Source organism: Podarcis melisellensis (assembly GCF_964234715.1).
Source record: "Podarcis melisellensis genome assembly, chromosome: 3".
Taxonomy (NCBI): domain Eukaryota; kingdom Metazoa; phylum Chordata; class Lepidosauria; order Squamata; family Lacertidae; genus Podarcis; species Podarcis melisellensis.
The window spans coordinates 58,292,597-58,308,318 of record NC_138530.1 but is presented as its reverse complement, the minus strand read 5'-3'; the positions used below and the strand labels follow the sequence as shown (position 1 = coordinate 58,308,318).

Sequence of the window (15,722 nt, the reverse complement as noted above, 5' to 3'; positions counted from 1 at the left end):
TTTGAGGCACTGCAGTACCACGCTGCACATATTCATGCCTAAATGGTTGACAGCTAGGCCTGAATGTGGGTCTATGTGCTGACAAGGCAACAATCATTAGAGGGATGTTACCATCAGTTCTTGGGACCTGACTACATTTGTAGTGTGGTGGGGATCTGGAAGATCAGACATTATCCAAAGCTTGAATCTGAGTTGCAAACTACAAACTATCATACTGACCAGTTTATTTTCAATTATTACAGCAATATTACAATTACACTGCACTTGATCCAGCAAGGGAAAACTATGTGCTGAAGAAAGGTTACGTGCACATAGCCAGCATGGTTGTATATCTGCACGGTTATACTCAGCCGGTCACTTTCAACACTATTATTTTTTTAATGTATGACTAGAGCTGGACGCTGTAGCGCTGTGGGTTAAACCACAGAGTCTAGGACTTGCCGATCAGTAGGTCGGCGGTTCGATTCCCTGTGATGGGGTGAGCTCCTATTGCTGGGTCCCTGCTCCTGCCAACCTAGCAGTTTGAAAGCACGTCAAAGTGCAAGTAGATAAATAGGTACCGCTCCGGCGGGAAGGTAAACGGCATTTCCGTGCGCTGCTCTGGTTCTCCAGAAGCGGCTTAGTCATGCTGGGCACATGACCCGGAGCCGGCTCCCTTGGCCAATAAAGCGAGATGAGCGCAGCAATCCCAGAGTCGGTCACGACTGGACCTAATGGTCAGGGGTCCCTTTACCTTAGAGCTGGATCAAGGCTGTAGGATTGGGTAAGGAATAACCCACATTTGAAATTTAATAAAGTTGTGGCCAATTTAATCCCATAGCACGTTGTCTTGAGTCGTTATTCCACATGACAGGGGGACCGCGCGGGATCTGGGGACTCTGCCTGTCCACGCAATAAGAGGAGATGGGCGGAGGAAGGATGTGTGGTGGGGGCGGGCTTGCCTGGGTGTTACCACTGGGGGGGTGACAAAATGCCGGGCGGCACTCACCTCGGGGCCTGCAGCGCGCCCGCTTCACACGTCTCTCCTGCGAGTGACAAGGTGGCTTGGGCGCCCACAGGCTCTGTGCTGCCCCAAACGGTCCGCCCACCGCCACCCCCCAGCTGTAGGGCAGCTGAGTGGGAGGAGGCAAGCAGACTCCTTGGAGGCCCCACGGAGCATCCTGCCCCAGCTCGCCCCACCCCCCAGGCAGGTTGCCCCACCCCTGGGCGCAGGGCATGTGCGGCACCCAATCGGCTTGCTCCGCCGCTGTATGAACCCCAACTTTTAAAGAGCATATTTGGAAAAATCTAGATCACTACAAAAAGTCACATTGTAATACATCTCAGTTTGAATGTTCTGCCTTTCCAAGGCTGGCTCCTTTGGGGCAAATCACAACTTTCCCCTTATATATCACATCTTAAAATGCACATACACCCAGTGGTTTTCCTTTCACACATGAGGTTTCTTTTTAAGATTACTTATTTATAATTACATTTATACCCCACCTTTCGTCCAAGGAGTTCAAGAATAGGGGAAGCATGCTTAAAGAGCCAACCGTGGCATCTGGTGCTCTCACATAGCTCTATCCCATTTGCTTCATGTTGGCCAGCCTCAGCCTTACAAGGGAAGCCAGCTGCACTTACAGTATGGCAGTTCTGTGGCTTTGTTTAAAAGAACCAAACTTGCTTATCTCCAAGTGTCACGCTCCTGGCACTGTACCTGCCTACCAGTCTTACACCTACTGCTGCCTAGCTTCCTGACCCAGCATCTGGCTTCATTCTCAGCTGCCAGCTTCTGGCTCTGCTCATCGCAGTTTGACTGTGAATTCCTTATCTCATCTCTTTGTTTTCCATGTTTATTCTCTTCACCATTCAACACCTGGCATCTGTTATTACCGCTATTAGTCAAGATGTTGAAATTGGAGATTAGCTACCTATCTGCAGATGTTGTAGAATGCTATTGAGAATCTTGTTTACTGGACAATAACTATTTTAGTTCTAGAGGGCAGACAGGACAATGCTTTGCTACTTCAAATAAAGACGACAGCAGCTGGTGTTAAAAATAAGCATCCCGTGTCATAATCAGATTGTCAGTTGACACAATGTCAGATGTTTCTAAAATTATGTAAGTTAAGTTGACTGGCAGTTTTTCGCATTAGCTGATTCCAATAATTGATCTTCCAAGTGGTATCAGTAAAGGAGACCACCACTTATCAAGTGCCCCATAAAAGCATGCAAAAGCAGTCTTCTGATCATCCAGGGCAGCTAGAAGTTCACCTTGAGGGTGGGGGAACAAATGTGTAAATGTGAGTTTCTAGTCAGCACAACTGCAAGCAAAACTTTTGAAAAAGTGACTGGGGTATCTGAGCACCCACATGTTTGCATATGATCACCCATCAGCAAATAATACGAAGTATTTTGTTTTCCCAGCTAAGTCTTCAATCTTAATCATACTTATTAGGACATAAATCATACTGAACGCAGCATGACTTGCTTCTGAGTAGACATGCTTAGGATCATGAAGTAAATAACTATCTTCCCATGCTGTTTTTCATAACACCTAATCTCTCTCTCTCTCTCTCTTTTTTTTTTTTTTGTTACCTGGAGTAGTGAATAGCTTGATGTCCAGCAATATTAAAATAGAAGTCAGTTGTATGTTTCATCTCATCAGTATGGCCAGAAACCTCAATCCAATGGCCTATTGGGAGGCAGTAAACTCCATCGACCAAATTGCTTGGGTTATAGACACTACATCGATCATGGTGGGGCCCGTTGCCTGAAATGAGAACACACACAATTTGTCAGTCAATATAGCTCAATGGTGTAAAAACAAAGAGCTCTGAATTCATGGGATTTTCATTCAGTCAGCAGGGAGGGTACACATTATAAACACACACAAACAAACATATTATAGGTTGATCCGAACTTAATCATACTTAGAGTAGACCTATTGAAATCAAAAACTAAAGTCCAATTGATTCCAGTTGCTCTGCCATAAGCATGACCAAGTCTGGATTCAACCCTATCTGTATCCTGTTGTGGGGAAAGCAACGCAGCCATCCATTGGAGTATAAGTCATTTTCCTTCAGGACATGGAAACACAAGGTGTTGTGTAGTTAAACCTAAATTTAAAGCGGGAAATAACTTCTTTCATTAACTGTCACTAGAATTCCTTTTCTCACAAGCTAATGACCACATGTGCAAAATGTTACTATTCAGCGATGCCTTCAAAATGCTGTTTCATCTACAAGGTTTTCTAAAATTTTCACCTTTCTTATTATAAATCCATCACTCAAGGAAGCAGATGTAGTGAGAACTCCTGAGCAGATGACTGCCACATTATGTTTCTAAATGAAGTGACCTAGACACCAGCAACCACTTTGTGCTAATTCTGCACCAGAGATTTCAACACACATTGTTTATCTGTGGATTCCTTCCCTATTTCAGGCATTAAGAGTGCCATCTGCTGTGTAAAACATGGCATGTGCCACCATGAAATCTCTTGCCTGGATTTGTAAACCCTAACTCCATATTTGGAAAGCCAAACAAAGTTTTTTCTAGCTTTTACAGACTGTTTATGAAACATCTGGTTCATTCTTGTTTTAAAAGTAAGGTGTACTTTAGTGAAAGAGAATAGAACTACCAGAAAGGTAGATTAAAGAGACAGGAAGTAATATCAAATATGGATCAAATCCTGTATAAGTCACCATTAGCCCAAATGGACTTGTTCCTGAGAACAGAGACTCCTCGACAGAATCACCACCAGGCCCCCAAAGTAAATCAGTACTGGGGACTTCTTCTTCTTCTTCTTCTTCTTCTTCTTCTTCTTCTTCTTCTTCTTCTTCTTCTTCTTCTTCTTCTTCTTCTATGCCCCCCCCCCCAATTGCAAGATTAGTTTGGTCTTGAGCCAGAGAATAAAATCAGAGAGGCATCTAAAGGAGAAAATGTTGTGCAAATCTGGTAGATTGAAAAAGGTCTTCCTTTTTCTTTTTTAAAGTACAAGTGCACAGAAAAACACAGACATACACACTTGCCCACAATCAATCTTAGGTTTCTAGAACTTATGGTGGGCAGGGAAGTACTAATTGACACAAACGGACAACAGCACAAAGTGTGAATACATCCCATCAAGCACTGCCCAATGATGTAGATGGGAAACATAAGGGTAGATTTCAGAGGCATAAAACTGGAAGCCCTCATGTGTGGATGAAGATGCACAAATGACCATATGGAAACGGCTACCTACATATGCATTAACACCCCACTGTGGTGATGAGAGATGAAGTTCTAGACCTTATTGAGAAAGGACAAACCATCAGGTCCAGATGGAGTTAATCTAAGAGGGGGGAAATCCATATGAGATTGGGGGCAGGTTATGGGGAGGGAAGGAATGGTATCCCCTGATAGATCTTTTCTCTTGTCCAGACCAGACCATTCTGGCAATAGGGGAATTGGAAATGCTAAGAGCAGGAGCAGCTACTGAACTCAGCTCATGCCTCTCCTCCTGTGAGAGACACAGATCACCTCTCCAGGCCTTTAATGAATACAAAAAGATATACTCATTCACAATCTGTTCCTTTGTTTCAGAACAAATGAAAAATAAACCTAACAGGCTCTTTTAAGTTCAGCTTTCTATTCATTCTGAAATTACTTCAAGCCCAGATTTGGATGTACTTCCTTGGTGTTCCTCTGAATTAGCAGGTTTAGTTGATGAGTCCAATCCACACATACAATGAAAACAGGCTTTGGGGCCAATCTTGAAGGCTGAATTTCATGTAGAAATATCTGGACATAAAATGCTCTTGTACGTGGTAGAATATGCAGCTCACATCTGGCAAAACCACAGTAGGGCAACAAATGTATAATATATCCTCATATGCAGAGACAATAAATATCACCAGATTTACCTATTTTTGCTCAAAAAGGAGTTAACATAGTATCACACCCTTCATGAGGAAGCTTTTTGGTGTTTTGAGGGAAGGACTGTGATTGGCTACTCAGTTTGTAACTTTAAGCAGTTATACATTGAAAAATAAAGTCTGCAATATACCACTTTAGAAATAATGGCTGTTTAAATCATCATCCTTTTTTCAATTTCCACATATCCCCTTCTCCCATACAGAGTTTAAAGGACAAAAATTAATCAGTTTCCACCCACCTCCTCTTTTACTTGCTGAATAATAAATGAAAGAAACACAAAAATCACTTTGGAATAGGGATGTGGCCAAACAAAGAACACATTAGTAAAGTCCAGATCGATTGACAAATACATTTTTCTCTCATTTCTATAGCTTTAGCTTTCCTATTTGGATAAATGTAGTTTTAAGAATTTCTTTTTTAAAGAAAGTGTTTTCTTAACATGAAATAAAACACAACCTTGTACAGCACCATTGCAATATTTAATCCCTTTCATTTACAAATCACACAAAAGCTCAGATCCTATAAGTTAGCACAAGGAAGTGCATGCACGGGAAGCTCCTGGTCTTTCCTTCCCACTGTAACCATCCTTGCCTGGTTTTTGCCCCCATCCTACATTGTCCAGGAGCAGTTTTCCAGGGGACAGAACAGCAACTGCTCACATTTCCACTTACAAGAATTAGATAGCAGAGAATGGGAAAACCCTATGCTTGAGTCCCTGGAAAACTACTGCCAGTCAGAGTGAACAGTACTAAGCTAGATGGACAAATAAAGCAGCTTCCTATGTCCTTCCTAATATTGATTGATTGATTGATTGATTGATTGTATTGATATATCACCTTTTCCTCCAAGAAGCTCAGGGAGGTATACATGGTTCTCCCCTCCCCCATTTTACCTTCACAGCAACTCTGTAACATAGGTTGTTAGGTCCAGAGACAGTGACTGGCCCAAGGGTACCCAGTGAGCTTCATGGCTCAGTAGTGATTTGAACCCTGTTCTCCCAGGTCATAGTCCAACACTTTAACCATTGCATCATACTGGCTTTCCAGTACACACACAAACACTTCTACCACACTAGAAAAGGAGCAGTTGAGAAAGCGCCTGTGGAAGCCTGTAGGCTGCTCTCAGGCTCTTTTGCTCTTATGCAAACACAATTGGCATGGGGAAGATGGTTTCTGTGCAAGGACACTTTGCTCGACGTGGTGCGCAAAGCCTAAAAGCTGGAGCTGTGTGCCTGCATTATGTCCGTTACTGGTGTGGCCTGGATATCCTATGTGGAAGGAGATTTTCATGTCTAAAGGCTAAGATTAAAAACAATGGAGCCCATCACTGACAAACATTAGGAAGCCAAATAATGGTTATTCTTGAAAGGATATATTTCTGTATCAAGGATTCCGAACTAAGTCCTTTTTTATTCCACTGTTGTTCAAAAACTCTCCCATGCAATTTGCTTGCACATCAACATGTCCAAGAACAAAGCAATCAGCAAACTCTGCCTTACAAATCAATCTTTGTGAACAGTCTTTCTTTCAAAGCCTGCAGGACTGCCCATATGGCTCCTGGCATGATGCGTAAGAAAGATGATCAAACTGGCATATCAAAAAGCCACTGGCTTTATTGCAAAGGAGATTAAAACAAAGATCTCTGAGCAATGAGCAGCTCATATGGGAGAGAAGAACAAACAAGAATATGAAAAGCAAGTAAGACATGATCAAAAGAAAGAAGTAATCCAGAGTAGCCCAAGATCAGTGATGGGAGGGAAAACATAAGCTCCAAAAGGGTGTGGGAAGAGGGAGGAGGTGCAAACATCAAAAGAGCTGAACTCAAGCACACAACATGCTGGGTAGCATCTTATGCATGGAAACCTGTAACACAAGCAGGCTAAGAGTCCTAGGGCAGTTCCAAGTGGTCCCAGCGTTCTTGTAAGGCGTCCACTATCCACTTTCTTAATGGTTGCAAAGTAAAATAGGCATAGAGAGCAATGTTTCTAGCCAACTAAGGAAAAACCATATCGAATGAACCATATTTCATGTGCTCTCCCAGGGGAATATGAGTACAGAAAACAGATTTTCTCATGGTGTGATATGTTCACTAGATCTGAAATTGGTGCCCTTGTTACTGTTCCAGAGACTTGATCACCACACTGGGTCTGGCATGCCTGTTTGTAAGTTCTGTTTTCTGGATTGTGACTGCACCAGCCATGCCATTTGTGAATTCATCAGCACTGTCAGATACAGGACCAATAATTTCAGGGTGTGTCCTTCCCAAGTGAATCTACTGACACTGGAGCTCACATTGCATCTCTCAAACACTAAGGAGACATCTCTGCTACATGACATCAATGACTGTACTATACAGACTCCTCAGTATCAGGAGACCTCTGAGAAGCTTTCCCCAAACTTGACACCCCACTTCCTAGAAAAATTCAACAGCTGCAGAAAAGGGTACTGGCCCTTTAAGTGCCAGATGCAGCATTCAAGGAGCAGGGCTTTCTTCTGGGACAGCTCAGTTAGTAGAGCATGAGACTCTTAATCTCAGGGTTGAAGGTTTGAACCCTACACTGGGCAAAAGATTCCTGCATTGCAAGAGGCTGGATTAGATTACCTTCATGGTCCCTTCCAACTCTACCATTCTATGACTCTAGGACCTTGTGTAACTAGCCCAGGCTACAAAACTCTGCCGGCTGCTCCAAGGCACCACTGAAACAACTTTGTTTTCTGCCTCTGCTACACTGCCACAACTGTAACCCTAATCTTATCCAAGGTCTTAGCCTTGCTTTGCTTTACCTAACATGTTTCAGAACCCTGGCTCTACAGATCTCTACCTTACTTGGGTCATCACCACCTTCCCTTGGTGCTGAACATCACCACAGAACAGGACATTTCATTAAACTCCCCATCGTGATCTTGAGGTCAGTCAAGATCAGTGTTTATGTGAACCTATGACCCCCCCCATGTGTTTTACTTTCCCCTTGCTTACACTGAATTACATTTGCCATTTTAATGCCATTTTCACACATTCTGGACACATCTTTTGGAGCATTTCACAATCCTTTTTTTTCTACCACCCGCAGTGGTTTGGTGTCATAACTTGGCTACCTTACTGCTCATTCCAGATCATTTTTTGAACAAATTATTTGAGAGAAAGATGACAGGATTGTGTGGAAAAAATAAAAATGTTATTAATAAAAGCAAAGAACATTGTTGTTGTTGTTGTTGTTGTTGTTGTTGTTGTTGTTGTTGTTGTTGTTGTTATATTTCCCCAGAATAGCTCAAAGGTTGAAAGCTAGTCTGTCCTATATACCGTAATTGAAAGAGACTGCTGTTCAAATCCAGACAACTGGGTTGCAGCTCAGCAGTTGAATTTATCTGAATAAACTATTGGGGGGGGGGATAAGATTTTACAATATGTAAAACTGGATTAATGATTAGAAACACAGACAAGCAGATTGACACAGAACTCGTGGATGTGCAACATTAAATGGGGAGCTGAAAATTCAGCTTAGCTCTCTGACCAGATGCTTTTTTAAAAAAGTTTCATAAAGAGATTCAGATAAATCACTTCCAACTTTCTGTAGTCTTGCATTACAATGAAAAAGAAAATTAATTGAGGTCCAATTTTCACTTACTGTACTTCAAGGAATGATATTTACCTGTTAACATTATTAGGCTTCACCATTGAACAAAACAAGTCCCACGTTTCTAAACCCTTGAGATTGGAGTCTGTTATGGAAGCATCCCTGCTATTTCACATTTTGACTTAAATTCAGTATTAGATGGCTTGGAATGCAAGACTGAATTGGTATTGATTGTTACTGTATAGAGCTATGGACATGTTGAGCTTCCTTCATCTAAATATAGATGGCTCAGACCACTTGGCGATGGGCCTGCTTGGTTTCCAAATAGCATTTCCCCTGTACATTTCTAAAGCCTGGCTTAGCATATCAAAAATGCAAAGGTAGATTAAAAAATGTACATTACAAAAACTGTATACCTAGTCTCTGTTTTTCAGCAAATTATGGTGGATAATAGCTTAAGTAAAGATATAGTGCCCCCCCCCCTATTGTTTCAGCAGTAAACAATAGAAAAAAAAACAATACTCACTTGCTATTTTGAATGTGTTAATTTTTGCTCATTGGATCAGTTAAAAAACCTGTCCCTTTGTTCAGGGAACTGAGGCATTGCTGTGTTAAGTATAAGCTTTATTCACACACACACACACACACACACACACACACACACACACACGAATCTTGCAAGTCAGGAAGAGAACAAAACCTTTCTGTTTTCAAGTACTTATAGGTGGCACAGAGGGAGAGATAAGGCTGCAATCCTTTATATACTTACCTAGAAACACAATGGAACTTACTTCTGAGTATACATGCCTAGAATTATGCTATAAGTCTCTTTCACTGCTCTTATTTACAACCATCAGATGGACAATTGCAAAGCTAAAACTAAAGGCTTGATAAGCTGTAGCTAAGGAGCAGAGCACATGCTTTGCATGAAATAGACCCAGGTTCAATCTCCAGCATCTCTAAGCAGTGCTGTGAAAAACCCTTGTCTAAGACCCTGCCAGACAGTGCAGACAATGCTGAGCTAGATAGACCAATGGTCTGACTTCAGTCCCTGGCATAACAACTCAGAGTTGGTCTGAGGAGATAGACTGTGATGGTAAATTTTTGCCATCACCCAAGAAAATATCCAATATGCCTCCACTGCCTTTACAGCCCATGCATGGGGGCACAAAACTGCAAGGAGAAAATCTCAGGCTAGAGTTGCCACCTGCCCCTATTAAAAATGGGATCAATCTGGTTTTCGACAAAAGTGTATCCCCTGAAGTGTAGGTGGGTTCCCAGAAGGCAAGACATAGTGATAACAGCAAGAACCTTTATTGAACTACAGAACTGGACAACAGGGGCAAAGCAACTGCTTATATACTTTTCTGAAGGCCTGGGCCACTCCCACTCCCAACATGACTGGCTGCCTAAACTTCCAAGCTGCGAATTATAAGTCAGAGTTTAAGGGCCAATGACAGAGGCCCAAATCCTGAAATGTTCTGTGACTGGATATCAGGTATCAAATCAGAACACAGGGGCTCAGAATCCTTAGTCCAGACTCAAGCTCAGGCAACACATACCACTGACTACAGTGGTACCTCGGGTTACAGATGCTTCAGGTTACAAACTCGGCTAACCCAGAAATAATACCTTGGGTTAAGAACTTTGCTTCAGGATGAGAACAGAAATCATGCTCCAGCGGCGCAGCAGCAGCAGGAGGCTCCATTAGCTAAAGTGGTACCTCAGGTTAAGAACAGTTTCAGGTTAAGAACGGACCTCCAGAACGAATTAAGTTCTTAACCTGAGGTACCACTGTACATAATATCCCCTTTCCCATTTGGACTTCAAACAGGATGCCTTTTCCTCCACATTTGAGCTCAGACAGCCCCAAATGGCAGTTGCATCGCTGTTGGTGTGGCTGACGAGGAGCCCAGCCCCACACAAGGGACAAAAGGTGAAAGGAGCAACCTCTTCTCCCTCCCTTCCTCTTGCTGGTGCTCCTCCTCTGCTGCCGCCCCCAAGTCTAGCATGGTGTGGGGCTGCCACTGCTCAGCCCCCTCTGCCACCCTGACCTAACCTCTCCTCCTCCCTCCTCCTCCACACTCTAGTCTCTTCTGATACCAGCATGGGCAAGAGGCTGGAGCTTCATCTCAAGTTGCCTGTGGGAGCTGGCCATCTATCCCTGGCCCCTGCCTACCTATGCAAGTTGAGGGAAAGAGCAGGGCCAAAATGGTGAGGGAAGCGGGAAACCAAATGTGGGGAATCCCCCTCCACAATGTGGGGGAGAATTTGGTGCCATGAGGGTATGTGTGACCCTCCCACCCCCACCCCGACCAGTCCTTTATTTTGTGTGACCTGTCTCATATTTTGCCCAACCAAAAGTGCCAACCCAATTTTAGACCATACCAGAAAACTAACCCATAGAAGATTGCACTATTTTCAATGTTTTGATTTTACAACATGTTCGTGTTTACTTCTAGTCACTCACAAAGTATTCTTATACCTGAAAACATTAAAAGATCTAATACTGTTTGCTCAGCAAAAGGATTGAAATAAGCTGTGCTTTTTAAAAAATTAGGCAGTCAATACCTAGCTGTACTTAATGTTCCTTCCCTTCTATTATTTTTTAGACAAGATTGAAATGCACAAAGGGAATAAAATTTAAATTTGTTGAGTTAAAAGTCGATTAAGCTCTCATAGTGCTGTCTTGTAGGAGAAATGAGGATTTTCCATTCTCAGGTCCAAGAGGGACATCTAGTGGGAGCAGAAAGTATTGATTTATAGACCATTCTAGCTTGAGGAACGAAAAGAGAGAGCAAGAGAGCAAAAGATTGAGGAAGGGAATAAAAAAGACATGAAAGGGAACAAGAAATTACAACTGCCCTTCTCTAGAAATATAATTATTTCAGTAAAATCTTCTCTGGAGGTCACAGATTTGGAGAGTGTGTTATAGAATTCCTAGTTGTCATAATTAGATTTTACTAATACCACGAGGAAATGATTGGCTACCAACTGTAGTAGCAAGTTAAAGATGCAGTTTCTGAAACCTACAATGGGATTTCCTTATGAAACCGAGCTACAACAATATATAGCTACCTTCAGTACCCAGCCCATTCTTCCCTTCCAACTATCTACTTTAGCTTCTCCAGGTCTTCTCCCTCTTTCCAATACTGTCTGGCTTTTCTATGCAATTATAAGTAGAACAGAATAGATTATTACCACCATTATACACACACACACACACACACACACTATCCATAAGAAATGTACTCAAGTGTTTTAAAATAACACCTGGTTTTGAAATTTTAAAGCAATAAAGCACAATTAAAAAAAAAAAAACCAAGATAGTGTAATTATATACTACATGTCTTAGCTAAATATTAACTGTACGCGGTGCAACTTTCAATCACACACCTTACTACTCTCAAGGTGCAAATAAAAACACTGAACTGCAAAAGAATGTCTTTTATTTTCACCAGCCTACTGCAACCTTGAAACAACGTGGCTTTCTTTATTTTCCTCTCCAGTGCCATAAACCATGGTTACTTCTTTAGCTGCAGCAGCTCATAAACATTTTTGTCTGGAAGCTGCACTATGTAAACTATACTCTCAACTTTCATTATTATTAAGCCCTGCATTTGGATGTGAAGCCATCTTGAACACTGTGAATGGGGCAATATAAATCTAATGTGACCTCTGTGGGTGTAGTAGTTTCTTTCCCACCATCCCTATGCGCCTGCATAGCATTACTCTGTGAGTCATTCACCCCTTGAAAAGGATTTCTACACCTTTCTAGCAGTGTTTCAAAGTTACCAAAGAAGTATGACCTACTGGAACTGTTGGTTTTCACCAAAATATACATGCTCACAGGATATTTCAGTGATTGTTTTGGATGAAAAGGCCTTTCCCCCCTAAATTCTGTCTAAAGGTATCCAACCACACCTCCTTTGCAATAGCCTACATTTCATTTTGAAGAGATTTATGGCATATATTTGCAACAGTGGGGTGTACGGGTGTTAAGGGAGGGGTACCTCTGGTGTGGGGGCACTTTGTGCTCCTTCTGGAAGAGTTTGTACACCTTGCACTCAGTTCTCACCTGTGGCTCCTAGAAGCTGTCAACATGTGGACAGCGACCACACTCTGGAAAACAGCTTCTACTGGCTGGCTAACCCAGGTGAAGGTACCCGATGGGTCTCAAGTCAAACCCTGGCAAATTGAGCAAATGAAACCAATAGTGGGTTCAATGGTCAAGAAGGCAGTTTCTGCATGTGCTGTAGAAAGAGGTGAGGGGCAGGTGGGGCTCATCAACCTGGGAAGGTAGCTCATCTAGGAGAAGAAAGACTCTGAACCTAAACCTTGTATCTTCAGGAGAAGAAAAGGCTAAGGATTAAACCCTACACAAATCTGGAGCAGAGTCCCTAAGACGGCTGGACTGCAGACAAGCTGGTGCCAAATGTTTTGCTCTGTTTTCCTTTGGGACCACATCAGCGAGGCCGAGAGGGGGGTCTTGTTGTCTGGGCAACCCAGGACCTCCATACACACCAACGCCTCACAGAGAAGTCACTTTAGTGCTGTTAACGCAGCAGTTTGACTTCACTGTCTCTCTAGACAGCCAGAGGCCAACCACAGACCTGTGTGCCCCTGTATTCATTCATGACCCTTGTTAATTCCCTGTGGTCACCACAAGCTAACCGCAACTACAGTTGTACCTCAGAAGTTGAACGGAACCCATTCTGGAAGTCTGTTTGACTTCCAAAAAGTTCAAAAACCAAGGTGTGGCTTCTGATTGGCTGCAGGAAACTCCTGCAGCCAATCGGAACCCGCGTCGGACATTTGGGTTCCAAAGAACATTCACAAACTGGAACATTCACTTCCGGGTTTGCAGTGTTTGGGAGGTAAAACGTTCCAACTCACAAGGCGTTTGACTTCCGAGGTACAACTTTACTTCGGAGTCACCTCACAATGCATTCCCAGTCTCAACAGGAGGGGGGGTTGTAAACCTAATAACTATCTCCACCCCTAATAATAATAATAATAATAATAATCTGTCTCCCCATTTGCAGCCAACACAGCACCATCCACGCGAAGAAATATATCTCAGCAGACTGAGGGTAAGACTTTCTACATTTGTGAGCTACCTACACCTAAAAGATCCGCTCAAGGCAGACCGTTGTTTTTTTCTTTATTACATAACGGTGACACAGCTGTGCTGATGCAATAAGCGCGCGTCCCTCGCGCTGCCCACGACGAAGGCAAAAACAACCGCCCACCGTCCTCGACGCGAGAACTGGCCGTCATGGCCACGCCCCCGCGGCACACGCATGCGTGCGGGCGCACAAACGCGGAGAGGAAGGAGGCGGGGGGGGGCAGGGAGCTCGGCTTGCTGGGCGGCCGTTACCTTCCCAGACAGCGTCCCCCGTCTCGTGCCGCCTGAGGAATTTGTACCAGAAGGTGCACGCGGCCTCGTCCTCGCGCAGCGCCGCCTCCGCGAGCCACAGGACCGGCTCCTGAGCGGGCAAGGGAGCCAGCGGCCGCGCGGGCTTCATGGCCAGCGCCTGCTTGGGGTCCCACTGGCCCAGCTCGGGCCGGGAACCCGAGACGCACAGCGCCGTGCCGCCTTCGGCTAGCCGGGCGGGCACGACGACCCCGAAGCGGAACAGCATGGCAGGAACCGGCGGCGGCGGAGCAGGCAGAGAGAGCGGTTGTTGGGCTCCCTCACGCCGCCGAGCGACTGCGACGTCACTTCGGCCTCCCGTGAGGCGCTGCCCGTCCGCGCTCCGCTACCGAAAAGGGAATGCGAGCCGGCGGCGAAAGAGCGGACGGAGCAGGACACGTGACACTTCGGGAACCCGTTATAAAGGCCTCTCGCGCCGCCTGTTAACTTTATTTTAAGGTCCCCTGCACGCTCGCAAAGAACCAGCGCTTCTCGAAGGGAGCGAGGCTCGGCTTGCATTGTATTTGTTTCACTTCCACCCCACCTTTCCCTCCAAGGGCCTCAATGCGGCAGACATTGGTTCTCCCTCTCCCCACAACCACCCTGCCAGGTAGTTTAGCCTGACTGGCAGCGCTCGCTGCAATGTCATCCAGGGAGCTTCCTGGGCCAGCAGGGATTTGAACTCTGGTCTCCCAGATCCGACGCTGCATCACACTGACTCTCCTATAGGGCTCAGGAAGAGGCGGCGAGCAAGTGGAGGGGCAGCTTTGTCCGCTCTCCTGTAGGCTTGTGCGCAGGGAGAGGAAGGAAGGTCTGGTCACTTTTGAGTGTCAGGCAACTGGTCCATTGAAGCTCAGTGTTACTGGTAGCATCTCCCCACGGTTGCAGACAGTAGCCGGTCCCTGGAGATGTCCAGGATCCAGCCAGTGTGTGCTAAGCAAATATTCTAGTGCTGAAATGTGTCCTTCCCTGCACAGCTCCAGGAGTTGCAACTCATTCCTGCCATCTTGTTCACACATGGTGGTGATCAGGGGTCCCTGGGTTGTGCCCATTAGGGTTGAGTCCGGTGTGCTTGGTTTTCCACAGCTGCAGCTTAAGAGGGAGGGTGAGAGGGTTAGATGGGGATAGAGGCGGCATAGCATGTCCCCTACTGCATATAGCTGCCTGCCAGGCCAAGTTGCTGAGCCCACATACAGTGTATACGAGAACCCGTTCAAACAACTCAAAAGACTACATTGAGGTCTCAGTGTGCAGCATTCATTTAACTTTCTGGCCCCAAATGTGTTTTTTAGGTGGTTGAGAGAGGAGCAAACACTAAACTTTTACAACAGTTGTACACCTGTATATCTACCAGCTCCTTGTAGCCAAAGTAGTTTGTTTGAATACATTAGTGAGCATGTTATTCATTAGGAAATACTGAACATTCATACTTGGGATATGACAAACACTACAAAATAACCTGGAGGGTGGGGAGAAGAGACCAAAATCCATTGGATTGCTACTTGGGACTGAACAACAGTGGAAACTGAATTGTTCATTACTCAGTACATCTTTTGAAGAATTCCAGAAAATTCATGGTTTGCTTCCTGAGAAAATCATTAATTGTACTTAGCATCTTTGGAAAACTAACAATAAATCACATATATACTCTCAATTTCAGACCCAATTTGGTTCAATAGGAACCTAGGGAGTTGTCTTATATAGTCATGCCATCAGTCCATTTAGCTGAGTATTGTCTCAGCTACGCTATCTATACTGTCAGCAACCCTCCTGGATTTCAGAGGGGATACTCTCAGCCCATTGTGGAGATTGAGCCTAGGACCTTCCGCTTGC

General features: G+C 44.4%; 1 protein-coding gene across 2 annotated transcripts in view; it reads right to left on the bottom strand.

The window, feature by feature from the left end:
- The window catches only part of EPM2A (EPM2A glucan phosphatase, laforin), a 31,919-nt gene extending 16,237 nt beyond the window's left edge, over nt 1–15,682 (bottom strand). The window contains exons 1-2 of one of the 2 annotated variants that reach the window (XM_081905227.1): nt 13,854–15,682; nt 2,581–2,755 (exon numbers count right to left, since the gene is read on the bottom strand). In XM_081905227.1, coding sequence (XP_081761353.1) covers nt 2,581–2,755; nt 13,854–14,118 — 440 coding nt within the window. In that variant the 5' untranslated portion in view covers nt 14,119–15,682. Of the gene's footprint in view, nt 1–2,580; nt 2,756–13,597; nt 13,622–13,853 lie in introns of those variants that run through there. The other variant, XM_081905228.1, reaches the window with a different exon arrangement.
- Between the last annotated feature and the right edge of the window lie 40 nt (nt 15,683–15,722).